Here is a 26,857-nt window from a genome sequence, read left to right on the forward strand (position 1 = left end):
TCATTTCAAACCTAAGCTCCGGCAGAGCCCGTGATACATTTTCTATTTAGTTTAAAGAACAGAAAGATAAATGCTAGTCATCAGTCCTGGTTTTTCAAAAGTACAATGTTTATCACGACTGTTAAAGAGTTTGATGCGTTAACTGCTGAGTGGACACTGCGTGTATAAACACATCAGTCATCCAAGAGCGGTCAGGTTCAACCCTGTTGTAGAAATGGTACAGCCTTAGACACAGGTAGAATGGTTGTAGATTCCACAGCAGTTAGCAAGCGCCATGCCACTGAACTCATTGCCTTCCCAGGGACCAGAAAAAGAAGGACCGTGGGTGCCATTCAAAGAAGTGCTGAAATAAAGAGCCAGAAGGAGACACAGGGGGTCAGATAAACGCAATGCAATAATATTATATCAGGAAGGTGACCTAAGCTGCTGAAAAACCAAACCAAGATCACAAAAATCCATCAGCAATGACCAAATAAATAGGACCCAATAAAATTTATGTACTCATTTATGCCCACGTTAAAAATGTTATCATTTCAAGATATGACAAAATACCAATTTATAAACTATCAAGGGCTCATGAGGGAGGGGGGAGCGGGGAGGGAGGGGAAAATGAGGACCTAATGTCGGGGGTTTAAGTGGAGAGGAAATGTTTTGAGAATGATGTACAAATGCGCTTTACACAATTGATGTGTGTATGGATTGCGATAACAGTTGTATAAGCCCCTAATAAAATGTTTTTAAAAATGTTATCATTCATGCAAAAAGCCCCATACAATATATTCTGTCCTTTTGTTAAATCCTCATCAGAATCAGTTTAGGAATTTCTTTGTCGATATCACCGAGCAACGTTATTGCTTTGCAAAGGGATTTATAACTGAATTTCAAAAAGTGAAATTTGGCCACCCAAGGCCACTGTCCTGAACAAAACATCTCAGCCTCACTGAGTATCAATTGATTGGAGAAACATATTTCAGATTCTAGATGCTAAACTTAGACAAAGAGTCCGTTGGAGCTTTGAAGGCCTAAGTAAGCAAGAACGATTATTTTGTTCTTTTTTGAATAAACACAGATATGTAAGGGCAATTCTTAGCTAAACAAAAGCTAGCCATTTCTACTTTATTACTTTCCTCTAGATTATGCTGACAACATTCACTGAACTTCCACAAGGACACAGGAATCAAAATCGGCCAATAATTGAACCGGCTTCATTATTTCCACAGAACACCCCAAAGATACTTTGGGGAGGACTTTGGTTACCTCATTTGATGAGAACCTCCTCACACAGAGGGTAATGCGCATCAACTTGGCTTCGAAACCTGTTAAGCAGCTAGCCACCCAGCATCTACTGATACTGAGAACGCCCCACCTGCATAATCACCTCCACTTCTAGCTCCAGCTCTGATTTCTGCTCTGAACCCAGACTCTACTTGCCTCATAAGTCACTTCACAGGGTTGTCACCCAATTATCTCCAAGTCAGCATAGCCCAAATATACGATCCATCCTTACTTTCCCTCCGAGAAGTAGTCTTCTTCCTTTCTGTGATTCAATGGTCCCCCTCAGGACCACTTGACCAGGCCTGACAGTTATTTGTGATTCATTTCTCTCCCGCACCTCCCTCCTCTCTAGCTGAGTTAGTTAATTGTGCCAGCCTGGCCAATAATCACATGTGGGGCTAATTGAAAGGCGGAGGGATAAATGGGTGGTAAGCCTCGCCTTTCTAGTTCTCGGGTCTCTTGTTTTGTGATGGTTGCACCGGGTGCAGCTGCCTTAGCAGCTCCCTGCTTCAGCTTGCAAGATTGACTTTCTACAAGACATCCCCAAGGAGAAGCCGCATGGATCTATCCCGACGCAGCCCTGGGTGCTGGAGCAGCCATGTGGAGACCCCTGCCAGTGCTGAGATGCTTGTTCGTTCACTGACTCAGCTTTCCTCCTGCAGTCGGCATCATTGCCTCTGTTTTGTGAGGTGAAGGACTTTGTGGACTGGTGTTGGGTATGGGTTAATGTTGGACTTGTGGGCTTGGGCAGCATTGGGTTGGGATGTTTTCGTGATGCACATTTTCTTTACATAAAACTCTCTCTTATACGTGAGTTGCTGTGGATTTGTTTCTCCAAAGTACCAAGACTAATACACTAGCCAAGAACCAACCCTTTGGATTCTCCTTGTTCTGATGTATCTCCAGCCACAGAATCACTTAGTATCAGCCTTTATCACTTGGATCCTTACAGCGGTTATCTGATGGTACTATGGATTAGACTTTCCGCTGCTAACCAAAGGGTCGGTGGTTCACACCCACCAGCCACCCTTCGGGAGAATGATAAGGCCGATTGCTCCTGTAAAGATTTACAGCCTCAGAAATCTTGCTAAGAGTTAGGGGATTGACCCGATGGCAGTGTGTTTGGTTATTTAAGTGACTACCCAAAAATGACTTTTTGAACAAGCCTACCTGATCATGCCAGTATTCAGAATTCTACAGGTCAAACCCTAAATTCCTTAGCATTTATACGAGGCCTTCAAAAGCCGTGAGCTTCCAAATTCATCTCCCAGAATTCACTCCTCTCACTCATACAGCACCCCTGTTTACTTCGGCAATACCAATGGTCTAGTGTCTCAAACCTCCCCTTTTGTGTCTTTTGTGTGTCCTAAGACGAATTCTTGTAGATTTGTGATATCGTCTCTTCTTCTAATATCCCAAAATTTGGTAAACAAATTCACGTCTACACTGTCTGACCTTACCATCATTCTATCAGACCAAATGTTCTTCTTTCTTAATCTTCCTTTTTTAAAATTTTTTATGTCTGAAGACGCTTCTACCTTTGCGAAAATGTAGAACCATGGCTGAGTCTTTGTCTATACCCATCTGTGTTCTAATCACAACAAATACAGTTCTTATTAAACAAACCACCCTTCTTTGTCTCTTTCCTTGCCCTGCTACCTCTCAATACCCTACCAAGCCAGGGAGAACCTTTTAGTTGTCTACACTTGAGCTCATAACAGTGAAGATGCACCTAATAAGAGAGAAGAGCCCAAGTCTAGACCATCACAGACACTCATCTCCCTTCTCATACATTCTAGGCATCCACATGATTTCCCTCAGGATCTCTTTCGCTTTTCCCTGCAGAAGTTTCTGGATGGGTGGGGCACAGTATACGCTCACCTCTGAAAGAGCTCTTTGCAGCACACGTAGGTCTCATAGCTGCTATTGGTGAAACTTGTGTTTAGGAAGGAGACACAGTCAACGCCCACTCCCCTGGGGACATAGAGGATTCCTGGAAAAGGAGACAGAAACTGTAAGGGGGAGATTTTGCACTTACTCCTTCAGGTTCTTAATTTTGTTCTTTGTGTGTGAATGAAGCGCACTGTAGCTTAGGTGGCTTTTCTTTGCATCTGTGGGATGGATGGTTAAATCAATATCCCGTCATGATCTAGAGAAGCGATTTCTGCCGGGAGCAAGGCTGAGGCACCTACCTGCCATACAGGCACTGATAAGGGAGACGGAGGCCCCCGTGAGGAGGGCACTGAGCACAATCTTGGACAAGTCACTCTTCCGGTGGGGCACCATTGATGCTGCAGATGACAGAAAATTTTTTTTTTTTTTTAGATTTCTGATCCAGCCAGCCATCGGGTATCTCTCCCATAATGCCCGTTTAGAAGAATGTAAAGGAATAAAACCTAGCACGTGAATAACATCCTTACTACCAACCCTCAGAGACCTGCCAGTGAGGCAACCTAAGGACTGCATCCTTTAGTTCTGAGGACTACCTCAGACCTTCCCCAGGCCAACGACTGAGTTTCTAACCCTAAGGAGTTCTCTGAATACTCTCAAGCTGCATCTGGATCAAGCAAAGCTCGGAGTTTCTCTGGCCAGGTGTGAATGCCTGGAAGCTGCCAGCAATGGAGACACCGATGCCATGGGCTTGTTAATATCTGCATTCTTAAGTCTGGACCAGAATTAGGTGAACTATTTTGTATCAGACGAGTAAAGAGGACAATAGTCGCTTAACCCTTAACCACATAATGCATATCTCACTTCCAAATGTTAGTCGCACAATTAGACATCAATTGGGCAATCATACAGAAAAGTGTTTAGATTCTTTGTTTAATCAGCTACCAGATGTGGCAATAGACTATCATAAGAAGTGGGCCACTCAGCTGGATCTGTTTTATACTCCAATCCTCTAAGATCCAGTTCTAACTTCCACACCCTTAGAACCTGCTAGTCATTTCCCTCTGCCAATGCCCTCCAGGTCAATCCCATCTTCCTCATACTGTTTTCTCAAACCATCACCCACATTCAAAAATATCTTCAGCGACGTAGATATGTCTCTATCTGCTTAAAATACTCACTCCTCCCACCCCTAGTGGTTTGCAGCTTTTAGTCCAACACGCTGCACCATTCGCCTTGACTTTCCATCTGCCATACGAGTCTGCTAATTCTGTCTTTGGTTCCCTTGGGCAGCTCCTGCTTCTGGGAAGACAGCTAGAGTCTACCTGAATTTCAGAACCTCTCTCCCTACTGAACCGAAACAACAGCAGCAGATCTTTCCTTACAATGCAACAGTAAAATCAGCGTGGCGTTCCTACAAGACGTTCTCCCATAGACCAATCAAACCAAGCCAAACCACCCCACTGCTGTTGATTCTGACTCACGCTACCCTATAAGAGGCCAGAACTGCTCCGTAGGGCTTCTGACACTAAATCTTTATGGGAGAAGATAGTCCCCTCTGTCTCCCATGAAGAAGTTGGTGGGGTTGACTCATGACCTTGTGCTTAATCCACTATGCCACCAGGCTCCTTTTCTCTCAGACAAGGAAAAGAACAATAAAATCAGTCCACCAGGCTTCCGATCCACAGGAGAAAAAGTAGCTGTAATTCAGAAGGTAAACCCAATGTGGGCCCCACCCATAGCAAAAGAGGATGATTCTCTTGGCTCCTAATTAACTACAGTCTCAGAGGGTCCATTTCACATCAGTTTCTTTATTGGGTCTCAACTTATACTGAACACCAGGACTGTCCACTGGAGAAGCTGGGACCTGCTGGGCTTATGGGGGAGCTGGGAAAAATGAATGAACTCACTCAAGCCTCCCAGTGTGATTCCCATGGAACTAAGGTTGGAAAATCCACAGAGTGAAAATGTTGTAATGACTTCAGCTCTCTCCTAGGGAAAGGGTAAACAAAGAAAGAAATAAAGGCAGTCATGCTTGTGCAGTATTATAATCATGACTGAACTATCATAGTTTGTGGTGGCCCCACTCTTTTCTATACTCAGGAATGGAGACGGAATGCTCAGAAAATTGTTCTCCACGAGTTCTTGCAGGGATAATGATACGGAAGCCACCAGGGGCCTCTTGGACGCTGTTCTTGTTGAGGCATAAGAACAAGGCAAAGGCCTGAAAATGAGGATGATTGAGCAGGATGAACTAGACAGACCGAGGGAAAGAAAGTGAGAGCAGATTAAACTTATACATGAAGAAAAAAACAAAACAAAATAAAACCCCATGTGCTGTCGGATCAATCTGCCTCATGGTGAGCCCATGCACTGCCAGTAGAGCTGCTCCCTCGGGCTTTCCAAGTTGTAGCCTTTCCCATCAGGTGCCTCTAAGGAAAGTCACACCGCCAATACTTCAGTGAGCAGGGGAGCCCTTAGCTGCTTCTGCCCCCAGGACTTCAGAATTAAAGAAAGGTGTCTTAAACTCTCCAAACATCAGTGCCCTGCTCCGATGGTCAAGACCTAATAATACTGTTATAGAGAGATGTCTGGTCAGAGGGTTGGGAGAACACTGCCTAGGTTCAATACTGGAGACAGAAACGGGTCTATGCCTGCTTCTTTGCTCATTTTGTGGTTAGGTCTTGGGCACTGGAAAGGAATCGGTGGGTCTGCAGCAAACTTTTGTGTAGAACTTTTTGACTGCCTGCACACAGCTACCATGGTGACCTCACCCGATGTATGGGTTTCTGGATGAACACTTACTGAGATCCACTGTTTCTCACCCCCAATCCACTCTTCCACTCCGGAGAGACGCTTTTGCATGTACTGAGACAATTGTTGATAGGCCACAAATTCATTGATAAAGAACTTGATCCCCACCATCTCAGCCACTAAGGGGCAGTCTGCCCACTCTACACCCATCATGAAGACCATGGGCCTTAGAATATAGGAGCAGATGACCTAAGGGAAAGAGATTGCAGGGGGAAAAGAACAAACAATAGTCAGGAGTCAAGGACTTTCCTGAACCTTCACTTAGTCTATGCCACCCGTCTCCAATCGATGCTTTCTCTTAACTTCCTATGGGTCAGAATGACAGGCACAGGACCAAGTACCTACACCCCAGGGGAACATCCCAACCAATGTGAGCCTTTACCTGGAAACTGAGACCCTGGATATCCACCAATTCCCCCAGCCAGGCGAGGACAGCATTGATGAAAGCCAACACAGCCAAAAATGCGATCAGGTTGGCGGCTACGTTAGCAACAAGGCCTATGGCATCTGTGGCTCCATTGCTGGCAGCTTCCAGGATATTGTTCTCCTTCCTGTGGTCATTGGGCGTGAGAAGACGACGATGGTGTCTAGAGTAGTCTTAGACCTCTGAGAAGAGAAACCCCACTCTCTAATAGGAGAAGGGTGTAAGGCCATCGAGTGGTGATGGAGTCTCTTTTCAAACCCACTGCCATCGAGTTGATTTGGACCTATCGAGAACCTCGGAAGGGTTTCTAAGGCTACGCATCTTTACAGAAGCAAATAACCTCATCTTTCTCCAGCAAAGCAGCTGGGGGGCTTTAATCGCCGACCATGTGGTTAGAAATCCAGTGCTCACCTGACAGCACAGCCAGGGCTCCTCAGTACTACCATTAACGGATGCTACTTTGAAGCACAGTAAATAGAACTGTCATGGAATTGTACTGAGACCAAGCACAGAGGGGGCTGGCAGGCGACGACTAGCAGTGGGCGCTGGGGTTAAAAGCACACACTGGAGCTTTCCTTGCATTCCTGTCTTTTTGAGGATCTTACCCAGGAATGGGTGTTGGATGTTGCTGAATGCTTTTTCTGCATCTATCGAGATTATCACGTGGTTCTTATTCTTTTTCCTGTCAATGTGGCAAATAAGGCTGATGGTCTTTCAGATGGTCAACCATCCCTGCATCCCTGGAATGAATCCCATCTAGTCATGGTGAATGAATCGTTATATATACTTTTGTATTCTATTGGCCAGCATTTAGTTAAGGATTTTTGCACTGATGTTCATTAGAGATATTGGTGTGTACTTCTCAATTCTAGTGAGATCCTTGCCCACTTTAGGTATCAGTGTTATACTAGCTTCGTTGAACGCGTTCGGGAGGTTGCCATCTTTTTCTATGCTCTGGAAGAGTTTGTGTAGGACTGGTGTCAGTGCTTCCCTGAAGAACAGAAGGACAAGGACAACATGAGTCCACTGAGGTAAGCTTCAAAAGCACAAAGGGCATAGAGGAAAAGCCATTGAATGCATAAATTTCTGGGGCGAGGCTCAGGCACTCTGTTAGGGGTCAGACTCCATCCAGGGATGCATATGGCAGCCAACCAAAAAGGAAGAGTGACAAAAGAGGACATGGATAGTGGGGGAAGAGGGCACTAGCCCACCCATGGTGAGGGTATTGTTTATGTCTCCACAGGAAAGGGAGAGAGAGACCAGACCAACACACCAGCACAAAGCAGCGAACTAACAGAGAGGTTTGCAGGGCCGGCCCCAATCCCAGCTATGTAGACCCCCTTCCCAAGAAGATTGCCCCATAGAAGACAGCATTGCAGATACAGCCTGGGGAGAGTGCCGAGTCTACCCAGACAACATGGGAGCAAACTAAGAGGGAGAGAGAGAGAGAGAGAGAGAGAGAGAGAGAGAGAGAGAGCGAGCCTGGCTCACCAAGCTCTGAGGATGACACTCCTGCTCAGAGCAGGCAAGGCACAGAGAGGACTGTAGGGTGGGCACAGAGAGGACTGTAGGGTGGGCCCCACCCCACCCCCCTCAAGACATGATATACCCTCAGATGTATCCTCACAGACCCACAAGGCTGCAAGGGAGAGCACTGGAGACACAATGGGAGAATTGTGCCCAGTCTGACACTTCCCACCCCACCCCACTGGGGCAAAACACAAAGGGAGTGCAACAGAGCAGCCAGGGGAGCAAAGCAATGAAGTCCCCGAGGAATCCTGAAAACAGACTTCAGACTCAGAGGACAGGGCTTGGAACCTCCTCAGACTCGATCGGAAAACATACATAAGGGTCAGCAGACAGACCTAGAACAATTTATAGGTCCTTTGTTTCCTCTCTCATCCCCCCCCCCCCGTGTATCTATATAAGATAGGCAAGATAAACAATCCCAAGGAGAAAACAATGGGACTGAGGATTCCAGGGGGACAAGGAAGAGGGGGAGATGGGGGGCTGGGAAGGGGGACCCAACAAACCCAGGGACAAAGGAAGAACAAGAGTTTGAAAATTGATGGTGAGGAGGGTGTAGAAGGCCTCATGGGGTTTTACCAAGTGCAATGTATCTGAGAGGAATTACTGAGAGTTGAATGAAGGTCGAAGATGATAGTGGGATAGGAGGAAAGTAAAAGGAAATAGAAGAAAGAACCAGGAAGCAAAAGACATTTATAGAGGGATAAACATAGGCATATACAAATGTAAATATATAATGAGAAGGATATAGGTCTATGTACATATATTTATATGTTAAGTGTCAAGGTAGCAGACAGACATTGGATCTCTACTCAAGACCTTCCTCAAATCAATGCAAGAACACTTTGTTCTAATCACCTGGCATTCTGTGATGCTCACCTTCCCAACAGGATTGCTGAAGTCAAAATGGGTGCATAAGCAAATGTGGTGAAAAAAGCTGATGGTGCCCAACTCTTACAAGATAGAACACCTGGGGTCTTAAAGGCTTAATGTTAAACAAGCAGCCATCTAGCTGAGAAGCAACAAAGCCCACATGGGAGAAACATACCAGCCTGTGTGATCATGAAGTGTTGACAAGATCAGGTATCAGGCATTAGAAAACCCCAAATAAACAATCATATAGATGTGAATGATGGGGGTTGGAGTGGAGACTCATAGCCCATCTGTAGACAATTCGACATCCCCTCATAGAAGGGTCACAAGGAAGGGACAAGCCAGCCAGGATGCAATATAGTACTGACGAAACACACAGCATTCCTCTAGTTCTTTAATGCTTTCTCCCCTCCCCCACCCCCTCCTACCATCATGGCCCCAGTTCTACCTCACAAATCCAGCTAGACCGAGCATGTACACTGGTGCAGATTAGAGCTCTCAGCACATGGAATCGAGGACAGATAAACCCTTCAGGAAACATAATTGGAGTAGTGATACAATGAGGGCAAGAGGAAGGTGAGGGGAGAAGCGGGAGAAAGGGGAAACCGATAGCAATGATCCTCCCCACCAACCCCAGGCCAGTGGGTTGAAAACAGAAATGTGGATAAAGGGAGACATGGGTAAAGGATGGTGTAAGATATGAAAACAATAATAATTTATAATCCATCAAGGGTTCATGAGGGTGGGAGGGGGGGAAGGGAGGGAAACATGAGGAGCTGATGCCAAGGGCTCAAGTGGTAAGAAAATGTTTGAAAAGGATGATGGCAGCATATGTCCAAATGTGCTTGGTACAATTAATGTATGGATTGTTATAAGAGTTGCAAGAGTCCCCCATAAAATTATTTATAAAACATGCAAAGAAATCAGTGTGATTCACTACTGGCAGAGATAAGCAAGAGGGCAGGTGGAATCACAGTATTCCCCCGTCAGGAATTCTGGGAGAAAGATGAGGCTTTCTGCTCTCATAAGGAGTTACAGTCTTGGAAACCCACAGGGGAAGTTCTACCCTGTCCTATAGAATCGCCATGAGCTGTGATTGACTGGACAGCCGTGACTTTTGAGTGAGGGAGACTTCAAATCTCTGCTACCACAGCACCACTTGGCCTTGCACCAGACCCAGCCACTGTTTACCTTATTTACCTTATTAGACTCACCCACGAGGCAGTTTTATCCCTTCCTTACTCTTGAACTTTGATTCTTCCACTTCTGGATAGACTAGTTTTGACAACGCAAGAGCACAAGGGGCTGCCATCACAGAGGCAGAAATCAAGGATGCTGGGCTGATCTGTAAGGCCAGACATGGGGGGGGGGGTCAGTGTCTCTACAGATGCCAGATCTTGACTCACTCACAAGTGACCAAGCCCACTATACTTACCCCAAAGGATATGAAGGCTCCCAGCACAGTGCCTGAAATGGTGGCAAACCCCCCAGTCATCACCGCATGGATTTCAGAGAGTGTCATGTCTGCAAGGTATGGACGGATGAGCAGGGGTGCCTCTGTCTATAAACAAGGAGAAGCCACTCAGATCCCAAGGTGGTATGCCTTCCACACACTGCTCCTGCGTGAGCTGTTCTGTAGGGAGAATGTAGCCCCGCCTAGTGAGCACGAGGCTCTGCTCTCAGCCCCTCCCAGCCCCTGCTGAACTCCCTCTGGCACCTCATCATATTCTGACTGCCATGATTCTCCCTTGTTTTTATAGCTGTTTGTTGTATCCACTTGACTTTTGAAATACTGTATGAGAGTTCTTTATTCATCTAGAGCAAAAGAGCAAAAAGTAATCCAAAATTCAGAGGGGAAATTGGTCTACATGAACCCTGTCCTCCTGTCCCCTCAAACCAGAAGAATTAGATGGTGCCCGGCTACCATTACCTGTGTTCTGATAAAGACCACGCTAGATGGACCCTGATAGAAAGGGAAAAAATGTAGAACAGAATTTCATATTCTCAACAACTATAGATGTACAGGCACACTGAGATAGGACAGATGCCTGAGAATTACTGCCCTGAGATATTCTTTAAGTCTTGCGTGAAAACTCTCCCTTCAAGTTACCTTTTAGGTAAATCATAGGACCGGTCATAAGTACTAAACATCGGGCTCATAAAAAATAATCTCTATGAGATTAAATGTTCACCAAATATTCTAAAGCATAGGTGAGAACGTTGTGAGGATATCAGATGAGGTTAATAGGAACAAAACAACTAGAATGGGGATAATATATGGATTCCAGTTAGGTGCGCTAACCCAACTTTTGATGAGGAAATCAAAAGAAATAATGTTGGTGAAAATGTTATAAAATTCTAAAGGACTAATTATGCAAACTATGGTATTGACTTAAGATCATGTTATGCACCATTTGACAAGCGCCAGCTATTTGCCTAGTGCTGAACTAGATGGTAAGGACATTAATATGAATAAGGTAACATTCTTATTCTCAGGAGCTTAAAATCTAGAAGACAAGTCGATTGTGGATAATTTCAGCACAATGTGAAGGTGAGATGAATACTAAGGTAAAAGTGTCCAGAAGAACTCAGGACATTTCAGAAGCAGGTTCTGGGCCGTGGAAGAAAAAGACCAAAACACGAACTCCTTGTCAATTTGACAAGCTATGCTTCTTAACATTGAGCCGATTATCAATGGCATCTATTGAACCCAATTGACTGGTATAGACAAATATACCAATCAAGTTTTCCATAGAAGAGCCCTATGTAGACAAGTTGCTACCTCCTTAGCATCCGTGGAAAACCAAAAACCCGGGGAGTCATAGGGAGAAACCAAAGTATAGATCAACCACACTTCCTCATCCCTGAATTCCTGTGTAAGAAGTTGGGTCTGTGGTTAAGGATGTCCGGATTAAGGATGTCCAGCTATGTGTTACCAGGCAAGGACATGAACACAATGTGCTGAGTTCCCTATGAGATTCCCAGTCTTTTCCTCCCACCATCCCTTGGCTACCCATGGCCTTCATTTATTTGGCTTTTCAGAAGGAAAGGATACTTCTCAAAGGATATTTTCCTCAAAATATTCTCAAAGGATATTTTCTGAAGCTCTCGGTTCCACAGAGAAGAGAAAACCAGAAGGCCTCTGGGTACTTACCATCCCCACAAAGATGTTTCCTGCCACAGCCAAGGTCTCCGTGGCCGTGGTGCCCATGGTGACTTGCAAACACCAGGCGATCTAAAGGGACACAGAGACCTAAGCCATCAGCCTTAGCAGGAATCTTAGAAAGTGTCCCCCAACCCCCCCTTCCTCTCAATTCTACTGTTCAGAAAATTGAGACCTGGAGAAGTACAGTGACAAGCCCTAGACCACAAAGCGGGTTACAAACAGAGCCTCGACCAGAACTCAGAACTCTTGGCTTTTTAGAGCAAATAAACTAAAATTCAGTCTGAAAAGATAGTCTGGCCCAGTTTTTCTTTTCTTGATCTACCTCTTGGCCTATTTAAGGCACGGGCCTGATCATTAGCTATCAAATATGCGTGAAAGAAATTTCACATTGGTTCTCATTGTCTCCAGATCCTATAGATAGTTATTTTACCAGAGAAATTATCATGTTTGTCCTTCTTGACAGATCACAAGATGACCTATCTCCAGTGGTTATATAATTTAACGGCTGGGTCTTTGCCTTAATAACTGTTTTAAGTATTAATATATATATGCATATATATATAAAAAAGTAGTTTATTACTTCAATGTGATATCTGAACACTGCTATTGTGCAAATGAATATTAAAAATTAGTAAGGAACGTAAAATTGTGATTTCTGTATGGGGCAGTTGTCCAGCCACCCCCACCCCCTTAGAGAGAATCTTGATTACAAGGGTCATTTTAGCAACTGGTTTGTCGTACTCAACCAGAAATGAGGTATTGGTTCTGCCAAACTGGGGCTGACCGGCTGAATCTTACCACTGCCCATCGCCTGACTGGGATAGGCATTCGAATGACTCACCTTCTGAATCACCCACTGTACGAGGCCCAGATAGTACAGTATGGACATGACGCAGCCAAAGAAAATGATAATTGGCAAGGCCTGTAGGAAAAATTATGCAACAGCTGGTAAGACATGACATTGCCCATGCTCATGTGAACTTAAATGGACCGTAGGGGTCAGGCCTCCAAATGAAGTTCTCAGCACCCCAAAATCATCCAAACAGGCAATTTTGAGGGGATATTTAAATACAAGCTAGGAATACATTTAAAATATATAGGAAATCTATTATTTTATCAATGCTAGGCCACAACGATATCTTTTCTAATCTTTCCTGGCCCGTGTTTCATCAAATTTCAGAAGAGTAATGATCAAAAGGCCAGAGACTCATGATGTTTTCTTGGTCGATGGCATGAAATCTTCCCCTCTGGTCAACTTAATATACGAGATGCTGGTCTCTCAAACATGTTCATTCTGTGTTTTACTTGCCCTCACCCCCACCCCCACCCCCCTCATTCATAAAATGGGTACAACCTGAAAAGCAAAGACATCCTTGACCAATATTTCCCCAAAGACAAAGCTGGATCCAGCCACAGTGTAGCTCAGGAATATCTGAAGGAGAGAAAGAACAAGAGTGAAGCCAGGAAGGACGCAGGAGAAAACAGGAACAGCCTCATTCCTAATAGACACCACTCCTGCTACTGAGGCCGGCCTCCTTCGTCACTATGGCGACAGACTGTGTTCCCGTGAACCGATCACTGAACAACAGGAGGATTTAACAGCTCAGTTCTCGGCGCTCGTAGTCATAGTTATACCTCAGCATACGCTCTCCTTTCCCGCCAGATCTCCTACCACCATCATTAATAAGACAGCTTCATTTTCTAATGCCTCCCACCAACTCCTTTCCCCAGGGTCCTAAAAGAGCAGAGCTCTCACATTCGATTTCTCATACCTGAACCTGTTCTCCCAGCCACTGGAATGCAATAAATCCAGGATCAGTTCTGATGACCAAGATCCCAAATACAAATTGAAGACCCAGGCCCCAAAACACTGCCCTCCAGGACACCTGGGATCAAGAAGAAAGTGAATCCAAGGTTAGTGCTAAACCCTACTTAGCTATTACTTGGTTGTAGTTTAAAGTACGGGTACTTCATGATCTATATATGTGTACTCTGGTTACAACCAATGTAAGATGCTAGCAGCAAATATGGGGTAAAATGCAGTAATGAGCAGGGAGCATAATAAAGGGACATAGGGTAGCAATATATAGTCAAATATGTTCATATGCTTTTTAACAATCTGTCTAGAGGTTGGATGACATACAAACATGCATACAAAGATAAAGGTTTGCTAAACAAATACTTTATGATGTACAATGCTGGAATAAGGGTGAGGCTTTCTCCTCCCATAAAGAGATTTAGACTCAGAAACCCACAGGGGCAGCGAGTTCTAACTTGTCCAATCAGGTCACTATGACTTGTATTCAACTTGATGGCAGTGAGTGAGATATACAATATTAACTGATTTCTCTATCACATTCTACTTTATTTTTTTGTTTTAGTTTTTCTTTACTGTTAGCTTAGACCCATAAAGTTGTTATGAAGACTCATGAATGGATCACAATCTAATGTTTGAAAATAATTGATTGAGAGCCTCCGGGATGTCTGTATCTCTTCTTAAAAGCAACATTCTTAAAGGAGGCAAATACTAGAGGCTGTTAAGAACTGAGTTCTATGTCTTTGACTTATGGGTTAAACTGTGTCCCATAAACAGTGGCGTATGAATCCTGTGAACATGACCCCGATTGGAAATTGGGCTTTTCTTTGGCGATATTAATGAGAATAGAATGGGGCCTAAATAGAATCCCTTTTGAGTAGCATCTTACTCAAAGGGCAGAATAGATATGTAGAAACACTGAAGGGGTAGAGACTGTGAAGATCCACGCATAGATCAAGAAACACCAAGGAATGTCCAGGCTACCAACAAGGAAGAAATTCCTCTAGAGTTGCTATCCTGAAATTTGTGAATCTCCCAAACCGTGAGGGCAGAAAATCCCTGTTCTCTAGAATCACCAAGTGTGTGGTGTTTTGCTATGGCAACCCTAGAAAATGATGACACTTTGTCGTTCGTGCTTGCCCCGTGTACTTTTGGATTAGTCCTTGGCCCTCGGCTATGTGTAACTACGCCCAACCTGCACACCCCAAACTCACTGCGCCGTGGTGCTTGGAGCAGGCAAAGAGGATGATGATGAACATGCAGATCCCTCCGAAAGAGATCAGCTGCTCTGGCTTTCGAGCTGTGTCGAGAGCCAGCCACAGGATCAGGCCAATCAAGGCAAGTCCTCCGAACGCCCTGGAGTGGGAATGCCACAACCCATGTCATTGAATCCACGAACACAGGACGAAAAACTAACTTTACCTTAAAACAAATAGATCACTAAAACATTCAGTAGTTTATTGTAGCTTAGAAATGGAACGGTATCTCCCTAACTACCCCCTCTCTCCCCTTAGCTTTTATAATTTACAGAACCAAGTTGAAAGATTTCAATCCGAGGACACAAATGACATGATCTTCTGATCCTCTGATTTCTATATCAGTAATAAGTGATCTAAAGACCTATTCTTTATGACTATTGCAATGAGAAAATAAAAGATTAAAAGAAGAAAAGTGAATATTAGTCTCCCCACTTCATGAATCTCTTCCATCTCATTTTTCAACCACATGTCCCAGGCTGAGTAAAACCCAAAGTGCCAATCCAGTACTGGTACCCATCCATCTCCGTGGCCTTGACTGCTTGTGTACCTTTACTGTACCAAACAGACTTGATCCCTACAGACTGGCTTCCTTATGTCTAACTGTTTGGGTCCTTTAAGTTGAAGGGAGAAGAATGAGAAGAGACATCGCATAGGAAAGCAAGACAAAACCAAAAAGCATGCTGTCCACTGAGATGCCTAAGGATTAAGAACAACAGCCAAGGGTATTCCAGGTCAGTGTCGCACTTCGGAGCTGTTTTCCCTGGAATTTATCTCCTTCAAAGTGAATCAAAACCACTTTCTAAGATCCGGATTGTTAAGGAATAAAAGCCTTTCAGCTCTACTATCCCCCAACCTCAGAGGAATGAATGATCCCACATTTAGGGGATCGTTCCAGTTTGCTGAGGTTGACTATACCCTTCATACCAATTTCTAGGCCATCCATTGGAGGCTGGCAGAAAAAAAGACACTTTATAGAAAAGCTGATCGTTATTCTCTTACCCCTGGCCTGTGATTAAAGGCCTGTGACCGCAGCTTATCTAAGCATGCGCATCCACACTTAGGGAGATAAGCTGTGGCTGCTGTGGGATCCAGTTCAATATACACCGAACGGGAAGTTGGACCCTTACATTCTAAGAAATTGAAAACGATACCAGTGGGTGCGGAAGACTAGAGAAAAAAAGAAAACAGCATAAGAGCTATCAGGGAACCAAGGAAGACACGTAGCCATCAAATCGATTTGCGAGCTGAGACGGCTGTAAGCTTCTTTGTTCCGGGTTACTTCACTAAAGAGGAATATGGCATTTCTCATTTCTGACGAAGGCCCGGATGATAGACTAACTGATAATCTTCTCTGAAACTTAAACAGCACTCCCCCATTTAAAAAAAAAGGACTGAAGGTTAGCACTCAGAGGCCCATGGACCTTTGCTCTGTGTCTTTTTTTCTGGAGTCGTGGGTGGGGCAAATGTCTAATGCCCTTGGCTGCTAACTGAGGCATGGGTGGTGTTAGTCGAAGGAGAGTTACCTCATTAGACAATCCTGGCAATCTATTTCCACAAACATGAGCCCTGTGGAGTACAGTTGTAAAATGACCCGCATGATTCAAAGTCATCTCCAGGGCAATTGGTCATGCAGGAGCCGACAGTTCTGAACAGCAAGGGTGAGGGCCAAAGGCATGAGTGAAGGTCTAAGAGACACCTCAGGAACGACGGAGAGAGAAAACGGGTAGTAGAGTGGGTTTGGGGACAAAGTATGGGGTCAGGGATATTGACATTCCTGTCTTACCATTTTGCCCAAAACTTCAGGCGGGAGTTTTCAAAGGGCTTCAGACATTTTGTTAACTTGTTACCCAACAGCCTCTTCAGGAAGCGGTGAGCCAGGATAATCAGCACCAAGCAGGTGAGCACGAACAAGGCCAGTGCCCTCTGAAAATCCAAAATGCAAGCGGCCAAGAAGTAGGCAGCATATGCTAGAAAGAGATGGTGCAGGGTAATGATCATTAAGGTGGAACAAGGAAGCTCCAGACAGGAGCGAGGAGAACAGCCAACCCCACGAGCCACAGTTTTCAAGGCCGCGATAGATGTCTAACCATCTTCTTACTGAGCTTGCCCAAGGAGGTGCTCACTTACTTTGGTGATCACCTACTTTCACGAGTCCCTGAGGACATCTCACCTCCTTAGACTTCACTTGATGTCCTTCTGCTCCTTGGAGTAGATTTGATCCATCATAAGTGCATGCGAAAGTCAGTCACCCTTCCTCCAAAGTTTCTACCCCACCATTTTAATCTTTCCTCTTAAACAACGTCATGTGGTTAAACAAAAAAAAAAATCAACATTACCACTAAAGAATTAAAATCAGATATGTGGTCCTAACTATGGCTCCATGACTCCTCACAAAAATACTTTGAAAGAATGGGATAGGACATTTGGGGGGGCGGGAGGGGGTAGATAGGAAATCATAGAGGAAGGGAGGAAGGATGGGGGGAAAGAAAAAGAAAGAGAACCACATTCATTAGGGCTTAATGGGATATTATTACTGATTTCATTTGTTGAAATGAGCTGGGTAACTATATACAATGTGCTTCTTTAAAAACCAAAATGAATGTTAACACCGCCCCCCCCAATAATGAGAATGAAGTTTCACAGTCTGAAGATGCATGCATACATCCATACATGCATAAAACTCTCCCGATTCCTTACCCCTTGAAGCTAAATATTGACCTTAGTGGCTAAATAAAAAGGAGGAATAGGAAAATGGAAACCGATTTTGAGTCTTCAATGACATATAAGTTCATTTCAAACATAGGTTAAAAAAAAACCCAAACCCCCAAACATTGTGTTCTCACCATCCCGGTTTCTGCTATTGACATTGAGGTCCCGATCTCACTAATAGCACATTTTAAAAACCTTTTACTGCTTTTTACTAATAGTTTATATCATTAATCTTACCAGGAGGCCAGCAAATAAGAACGTGACACTGGCTTCTCCTGTAATGACACTAAAAAGAGATAAACCTACATTCTCTGAAACACTGAAGACAATCAAATTGTAGAGCTTTGAGGAAATAGTTTATTTTCCGATGTTACTTATCCCTGCAAGTGTAACTCAATAAAATATGTCTCATGTTCCAGTAACTAAGATCAAATAGCCCTTTGGTCAGTTTGTGAAGAAAATAGTTTTCCACGTGGTAACCATTTCGACCAGAGAGGCTAGTTCTCACACCATTGCCTTTCTGACCTCCCTGCATGCTCAATATCTCACCTACACACAGCACGCTCAGCAGGATTCTCTTGAACAAGCCGGCATGAGTGTGGCAGAACAGGGTCAACTTGACGAAAGGCTGTCGGTTCTTCCTGAGGAGAAGCCAAAAGTTGAGATACCAAAATTACTCCAAGCCATGAGTATCAATTCCCAGGGCTTGGTCCAGGCAGAATTTGCTCTTAGTCAACAAGAACATTATTCAGCTAGGGGGCAGTTCGGTGGTGTTTGGCAAGGCCACAAAGACCAGACCCAACGTGGCCAGTGGACAACAGGTCTAAACAACCCTGCCCAGCCTGCACTCCATGGCAATTTTCCACCTCAGAAGTGGACACGGGTCACATTGAGAAGAGACTCCTGAAACTTCTTGCTTCCCCTGGACCCTGGACTGTTTCCATATTCCTCTGGGCCGTCCTCTGTCTCCATATTCATAAAGGAGTCCATTGTTCTGAGAGACAACTTTGGGCATTCTTCCCCAAGGAGTACACAAAACCATGCCTTCAGGCAGGACCCCAGCACCCTCAGGAGTCCCTGGGTGGGCAGGCCGGAGGGAAGGTGTCCAGGAAGCAGCCCGGTGCAAACACCCGACACAGCGGTTTCCGTGTTGGAGGCAGTCCTGGGGGCATATGGCGAAGCAGCTGACTGCTAACAGAAAGTTTGGTGGCTTGAACTTGCACGGAGACCCCTGGGACGAAAGGTTACAGCCTGGAGACCCCGATGGAGCAGGTCCACACTGCCCACCTGGACGGGGGTCGCCACGGGCCACAATCCACTCCGTGTGGACCACCGACCACCACCTACTCACGTTACCAACCCTGGCCATGGGCTCCTCCTAAGAATCCAGGGGACAGAAAGGGAAACCGACAGGATTGTTTTGCTTTGTTTTGTGTTGTATTTTTTTAATCTAGCATTTTATTTGGAAACACTTCCAAAATGCACAAACACTGTAACAGGAAAAAAAAAACCATACTGAGGAATTTTCTTCCCTCTAACTACATTGATTAATTATTAACAACTAGACAAAATGTTCATACTTAGTTAATATTCTGCAGCCGTCTGAAGAGCTTAGTTTATCATGAAATTGTGCTTCCCTTTTCAACCCCAAATGACTACCTCTAACTTCTATGGTGTTCAAAGTGACCATCCCTACATTTTATCCCTCATGTCCTCAGATCCAACCACCTCCGCGGTCTGTTTAGGAGGACTATTTCATCCACCACAAGACATAAAGCATGAGCTTCTTTCTTAAAGGATTGAGTGACACCTGCAATAAGTTCTGACTTGTTGGAGGAATTACAACGAACACACTTCTTTTGACACCCATTAAAATTGCATGCTTGGAATGAAAAAAAAAGTTAATCTAGAGGAAAGGAGGGGGTATAGTTTTCTGTAGTTTACCTTTCCAGTATACCTCCAGATCTCAAACTTTTCCAAATAAAAAGAGAAAAAAATGTCCTGCTTCAAAGTTACATATGAGGAATGAGAACAAAGAAGGCCTTCCAGGAGGTGGATTGGCACCTGGTGGTGGCTGCAACAATGGGTGCAAGCATAACCATGGGGAGGACGATGCAGGGCCAGGCCGTGCTTCCTTCTGTGGGCACAGGGCTGCTGGCATCAGAACCAACTTCCTGTATGCCACCTGACAGCAAAGTAAGGGATATTCGGTTGTGGAGGCTGATTAGAGCAGCGGTTCTCAATCTGTGGGTCACAACCCCTTCGGGGGTCAAAAACCCTTTCACAGGGGTTGCCTAAGACCACCGGAAAACACATAAATATTTCACAACATGTAATTACATATTGTTTTTGTGATTAATCACTATGCTTTAATTATGTTCAATTTGTAACAGCGAAAGATACATCCTGCATAGCAGATATCTACATGAAGATTCATTATAGTAGCAAAATGACAGTTTTGAAGGAGCCAGGAAAATAAGTTTATAGTTGGGGGGGTCCCCACAACCTGAGGAATGGATGAAAGGGTCGCAGCATTAGGAAGGGGGAGAAGCACTGGATTAGAGCATATGGTGGCTAGATAAAGAGAATTGTAAGGGTTGCTGTAAGGGAAAGTCAAGTTTGATATCAAGTATGACAGGTTGTGGGGGTGGAGATGGGGGCTTCCCAACAGTGCAGGGTGGGCGAAGAGTAAGTGAATTTCATAGTCTAGAGTTGGGCTTTGTTCAGACGTCAAGGAGGGTCCTAGAGGGTTTCAAACTAGGGGGTTCAGAATCGTGCTTTAGGCAGTTTTGATAGAACCTATATAGGATAGATTAACATTAAAGATATTGAAAAAATAATCTATAACTCATCAAGAGTTCATGAGGGAGGGCAGAAGGGGAAGGAGGGGGAAGAAATGGGGAGCTGATATCAGGGGCTCAAGTGGGAAGAGAATGCTTTGAAAATGATGATGGCAGCATATGTGCAAATGTGCTTGACACACTGGATGAATGTATGGATTGTGGTAAGAGATGTAATAGTCCTCAATAAAAGTATTAAAAAGAAGAAGAAATCAATCCATGTGATATTTTAGTAATTCAGGAAAACAAAAACACAGTTCAAAATCTAGAATTCTACTATAGTTGACAAACAAGAAAAATAAATCAGACCCAAATATAGAAAATAAATTAAATGAGGGGAAATGTATAGTTTTATTAGCATATAAAGAGTACAGGTTATACTTTTAGGGCGTGATTTTACATCTACATAGCCAGTTATATTTTTTCATATGGGAAAATATTGCTTGTGAAGTTTTTAGAGATCTGGACACAATTATATATCAGAGTCATTTAAGCTGCTAACAGAAATTTGGCAAAATACACCAAGATCCTTCCAAGTAAGTGCTAATATTTCTCATGTTTTACGGGGCAAAAACAGGCTCACAGAAGTAACTTGCCCAATAACTGGTAAGAGAAGAGTCTGTGGAGCACGGAAACTGGTTTGCAAGAACTAAATATTAAACTTTCAGAAATTGTGAGTGTTATTAAGAAGAGCTAAACTACCTAGACCTGTAATTAAATTCATTACATTCAAAGCAGAGGTCATAAATGCTAAAAATCATAACTGTCTCATGATGTTACTACATTTCACGATTACCTAGGTTCTGAAGGTTACTTAATACTTACACCTCTTTGTGTACGTGGAGGAGCCCTGGTGGTGTAGTGGTTACGCACTGGGCTGCTAACTGCAAAGTCAGCGGTTCAAAACCACCAGCCACTGTAGGAGAAAGACAGGGCTTCCTACTACCACAAAGATGTACAGTCCTGGAAACTCACCGGCAGTTCTACCCTGTTCTATAGGGTTGCTGTGAGCCACATGGCTCAATGGCAGTGAGAGAAAGAGCAAGTACGTGGGAAACATCCTGTACAATGCTAGTAGTGCTGGGTTCCTCTTCCCAAGTCCTCGTGCAATGACCTCCAGTGTTAACGTGAAATTGGCCATTTTGGGAGTATTTACACTGTAACCAAAGGCTCCAAAACAGGACTTGACTGCTTTGTCTAGAACGCAGATTAGCAAACTATGCTCCAAAGGCCAACTATACCTCCTCCTCTATTTTAAAATAAAGTTTTATTGGAAACATAGCCAGGCCTTTTTGTTTAGTGTCACCTGGGACTGCTTTTCCACCAAATGACAGAGGTGAGTGGGTAAAAAGGGCCTATATGGCCTGCAAAGCTTGATAAGTTTGTTATATTTACAGGTAAAATTTGTTTCCTCCTGGTCTTACTCATTAAGTTCAGCAAAAATATCAACCAACATTTATGGCAAAACTTCACTTGGAGGGTCAATTCTTTCAACATCTGCTAGAACATCACTGGGTAGAATTGAGATATGGGTTCAATCAGTCTGACTCTATAAGTCACAGCATCAAGCTCTAGGGTGCTATGCAAATATAAACTATTATGTAATCATGAACATTTTACAGTATTCTTTACTGTCAGTTCATAGACACATGATATATAAAAAGCTAAAGAGGAAAACCAAAACTATAATATAGTTTATATTTTAATCACATGCTAATATGTTGCATGTCATTGAATAAAGTCTGACTATATGACATGATTAGGGTAGAATTGCCCCATATGGTTTCCTAAGCTGTAATCTTTATGGGAAAATTTGCCAGATCTTTTATCCTGTGGAGCAGCTGGTGGGTTTGAACTGCTGATCTTCTTACCCACAGTCGAGCTCTTATCCATTGCACCAGGGCTTCTTGTCTGTGTGTGTGTGTGTGTGTGTGTATACATACATTTAAAAAATAAGCCAAATTCACTGCCAGCGAGTTGTGGCTGACTCATGGTAACAGTATAGGACAGGGTAGAACTGCCTGTATGAGTTTCCGACACTGTAAATCTTTATGGGAGTAAAAAGCTCCATTTTTCTCCTGAGGAGCGGCTAGTGGTTTTGAACTGCTGGCCTTGCAGTTAGCAGCTCAACGAGTAATCACTATGCCACTAGGACTCCTCATATTCATATACACATACGTGTGTATCTGTATGTATACACCCCTGTATACTGTATAAATGGATTTCAAAAAATTCATGTAAAATTTCATTATCTTTGAATTCCATGAGCTTTATTTTTAATCATTTTATTGGGGGCGCGTATAATTCTTATCACAAATTTGTACATTTGTTGCCCTCATCTTTCTCAAAACGTTTTCTTTCTACTTGAGCCCTTGATATCAGCTCCTCATTTTCCCCCTCCCTCCCCATTGCCCCCTCCCTCATGAACCCTTGATAATTTATAAACTATTATTTTGTCATATCTTGCACTGTCTGATGTCTCCTTTCACCCACGTTTCTGTTGTCCATCTCCCAGGGAGGAGATTATATGTAGAGCCTTGTAATCGGTTCCCTCTTTCCAACCCACCTTCCCTCTACCCTCCCAGTATCGCCACTCACACCACTGGTCCCGAAGGGATCATCCGCCCTGGATTCCCTGTGTTTCCAGTTCCTATCTGTACCAGTGTGCATCCTCTGGTCTAGCCAGATTTGTAAGGTAGAATTGGGTTCATGATAGTGGTAGGGAGGAAGCATTAAAGAATTAGAGGAAAGTTGTATGTTTCATCCTTGCTACACTGCATCCTGACTGGCTCGTCTCCTCTCAGACACCCTTCAGTAAGGGGGTGTCCAGTTGCCTGGTTTTGGGTCTCCACTCTGCACTCACCCTCATTTACAATGAGATGATTTTTTTGTTCTTTGATCCATGAGCTTTTTAAAGCCCCATCATATACATTGCTGCTCCCATAAAGATTTACAGCCTTGGAAACCCATAGGAGCAGCTCTCTTCTGCCTATAGGATCGCTATGAGTGGGAATTCACCCATAGCAGTAAGTTTGAGAGCATATTTTAACTCATACACTATATATATCTAACTCTCACTCAAAAAACTCACTGCCATCGAGTCAATGCTGATTCATAGTGACCCTGTGGAGATGCTGGTGGTTTCAAACTGGTGACCATGTGGCTTGCAGCCCAATGCATAACACTACACCACTAGGACTTACATATAACATGTATCAATGTGCCATGTAATGCAATACACATTTATCTTTAGAATAATGTAAATTTATACTTGGAAATAAATTATAGAGAGGAAAATATTATTGGGCAGCGAGTATGTTAATGGGGTGGAATAATTTGGGAAAGTAGGGTGAGGAAGATTGCACAGCTTGGAAGAATGTCATAAACGTCATTGGAGTGGACACGGAGAAATCGTTTTCTTGCTGTATGTTCTGTTGTGTCTATTTTCAAATTCAATAATCAAATACATTTCTTTAAAAATCAGAATGAAACATTTAGGCTCATGCTCTGCATTAAAGAAGCCCTGATGGCACTCTGGATCAGGCCACAGGAGAGAGAGGACATTGTTCCCATAAAGGTCTAAAATCTCTTGGATTTTCTTCTTCTTCCTCTTCCTCTTCTTCGCCTCCGCCTCCACCTCCACCTCCGCCTCTTCTTCGTTCTTCTCTCCACCCTGGCTGCTTGAGTGTCTGCCGCCATCATTAACGATATAGCAACTATCTGGACCGGGAAGCTCGCGATCCACAAACTACTTCCTAGAGGACAAATGGTCAGCCCCAGTGCCTGAGACAGCACAACGTGGAGAACCACCCCAAATGTACGAGACCACACCAGCTGTCATTTTGGCATTTGGATTTAGAACCTGTTGTGGTGGTGGCAAGATGACAGGCTTCAGCTTGGTTAATAATTCTTTGGATTTTGCAAAGAAAAATGAGCCTAAACACAGACTTGCAAGACGCGGCCTGTCTGAGAAGCACAAGACCAAGAAAACCGCGCCGGGAACGCAAGAACAGGATAAAGCCAGTCAGAGGCCTGCAAAGGCCAACGGTGGTGCTGGCAAAGGGTGAGCTGGAGATGGGATAACAGAGAATGATGATGCTACAATGGTTTGATCTGTGATGATCATGCGTACTTTTTTTTAAATCGTTTTATTAGGGGCTCATATGACTTTTATCACAATCCATCCATACATCAATTGTCAGGTGCACTTTTTACCAGAGAATCAACAATAAAATCTTTTTTTAAAAATCGCCTGGGATTGATTGGTGGCAGTGGGTTTGGTTCGATTTGATTTGGTCGCTCTCTAAATTCACAGAGCTCATTCTTAAAAACAAAGAGAAGAAAGCAAATAAAAACAATCTTTTGGGGGGGAGCGGGGAGGGAGGGTAAAAATGAGGACCTAATGTCGGGGGTTTAAGTGGAGAGAAAATGTTTTGAGAATGATGTACAAATGCGCTTTACACAATTGATGTGTGTATCGATTGCGATAACAGTTGTATGAACCCCTAATAAAATGTTTAAAAAAGAAAAAAAACAAAAAAACAATCTTTTGTTTGGGAATTGCTCAGCCACACATCCCTTCAGAAACTACCCAGGATTCCTTTCTCATCCTGTCCACATGTGACTTCTGCAAGCTTTTATAAAAGCAGACACCCTTTCACACTATGGAAAAAGGCTTCCAGTTGAACTATTTTATCCAAACCACTTGCTACAACATAACTTCATGACTGAAGATTTTTATTAATTTTATTTTTATTATTCCTCGCTCTTGACCACTGAAACACATAGCGTTATGGAGTATGTCTTCAACAGTTGAGGTTTGTTTTTTATTTCCAAGACATTCTTTTTTTTTAAAAGAACTGTGGTTCGTTTGATGCTGCGGTTAGGTGTTGGTTGTTAACTTTGAGGTCAGTGGTTCAAATTCACTCACCGCTCCCCTGGGAGGTCTACCATGGCGAAGGATGACGACTTCTTGCTTCTGTAAAGATTTTCAACCTCAGAAACCTCATGTAGCCACTGTGAGTTCAAATTGACTCATTGGCAGTGGGTTTGGATATTTGGAGTCTGATTATATATATATATATATATTTTTTATTATCTCTCATAGTAATTTCTTCTCTCTTTTTCACTCATCTCCCTAGCTCCAAATCCTAGGATTCTGAAGTAGATTTTTAAAGCATGATACCCAGTCCCCACTCTCTGCCCCACAAAACCCTACCACATTTCCTGTCATCCAGTTGCTTCCGACTCAGCATGACCCTCAAGGACAAGTAGAATTGCTCCTCTGGGTTTTCCAGGCTGGACATCTTTCTAGGAATAGAAAGCCTCCGCTTTCTCCTATTTAAATAATTTAGGCAAATTAATGTCCAAACCTGAAGAGAGACATTAAAACTAGAATCTATCTACTGTGAGAGGCAAATATATAATTTACATAATGTCCCCGGTGCAATAGTAAACCCAAACTCACTGCCATCAAGTCAGTTCTGACTTACGGTGCCCCTCCAGGACAGAGTGGAACCGCTCCTGTGGACTTCTGTGACCGAAACTCATCTTTCTTCCCAGGAGTGGCTGCTGGCTTCGAACTGCTAACCTCGAAGTGAGTAGCACCACATGCATCCCACTACGCCACCGGGGCTTCCATTTCTGTGCAATAGTAGTGCTCACTAAATAGTACTCATTCTTCTTATTATGATTGTTACTTTTGTTGTCAGTCTAAGACTGATAGCCTTTGAAGGGATAAACTGCCACCTTTGACATAAACTGCCACTGTTTATATTAAAGGTTTATGCAATCACTGATTACATAAAATTAAATATATACAAATCGTAACATCACGTAACCTCTACAGTACTATTAGAAGCTCCCTGAATATAGGGCAGGCTTGACATCCGCCGGGTCCATTGACCACATTTAGCTAGCCCTGGGCCTTCAGGACCTAAAGGGGCTGTAGTCTAAACACTCGTACCTCTGGTGAGTGGACAGACTCAATTCATCCCCCTGGCTGTGTCCTGGCTCCCCAGCCCTCTTGTTTCCCTCGAGTTCTTCTTCCTGTAAGCAAGGTAGAGCTGAGCTCAGTGGGCCAACAATGACAAGGCGACAGGGAGGGAGCACAGCCAGTCAGCCTGCCTGAGGCCCTGAGGCAGCGCATGAAGCTGTACAGTAACTACCATGGTGAGTTCCTACCGTGAGTTCCAGCCCCCGGGTCTCTGTGCTGGTGTTCATTGTAGACAGGATAGCGGACTCCCTTCCACTTATTTTCTCCAT

General features: G+C 43.8%; 1 protein-coding gene across 1 annotated transcript; it reads right to left on the minus strand.

Moving 5' to 3' along the window:
* On the minus strand, positions 1-26,857 carry SLC28A2 (solute carrier family 28 member 2). Its single transcript, XM_004709518.2, has 17 exons — positions 26,777-26,857; positions 26,559-26,641; positions 18,303-18,394; positions 16,828-17,011; positions 15,000-15,141; positions 13,742-13,855; positions 13,324-13,401; positions 12,811-12,891; positions 11,958-12,038; positions 10,239-10,364; positions 10,018-10,148; positions 6,362-6,530; positions 5,971-6,168; positions 5,076-5,157; positions 3,468-3,566; positions 3,157-3,268; positions 1-343 (listed from the first exon to the last, which is right to left on the minus strand). Exons 1-17 carry the CDS (start codon positions 26,855-26,857, stop codon positions 226-228), a joined length of 1,971 nt encoding a protein of 656 aa, XP_004709575.1. The 3' UTR covers positions 1-225.

Source organism: Echinops telfairi, unplaced genomic scaffold (genome assembly GCF_000313985.2).
Source record: "Echinops telfairi isolate 266 unplaced genomic scaffold, ASM31398v2 ScPeMD7_8;HRSCAF=38, whole genome shotgun sequence".
In the NCBI taxonomy this organism is placed as follows: domain Eukaryota; kingdom Metazoa; phylum Chordata; class Mammalia; order Afrosoricida; family Tenrecidae; genus Echinops; species Echinops telfairi.

What these genes read in the sequence shown, in the direction of transcription:
- SLC28A2 (XM_004709518.2), bottom strand. Translation starts at nt 26,857, where the DNA reads ATGGAGAAAATAAGTGGAAGGGAGTCCGCTATCCTGTCTACAATGAAC. An exon ending in AGTCTGTCCACTCACCAGAG is followed by an intron (nt 18,395 to 26,558) that starts GTACGAGTGTTT and finishes GCTTCTCCTCAG; the next exon opens with GAAGAACCGACAGCCTTTCG. An exon ending in AATCACACTGGGAGGCTTGA is followed by an intron (nt 3,567 to 5,075) that starts GTGAGTTCATTC and finishes TGTCATCTGCAG; the next exon opens with CATCAATGGTGCCCCACCGG.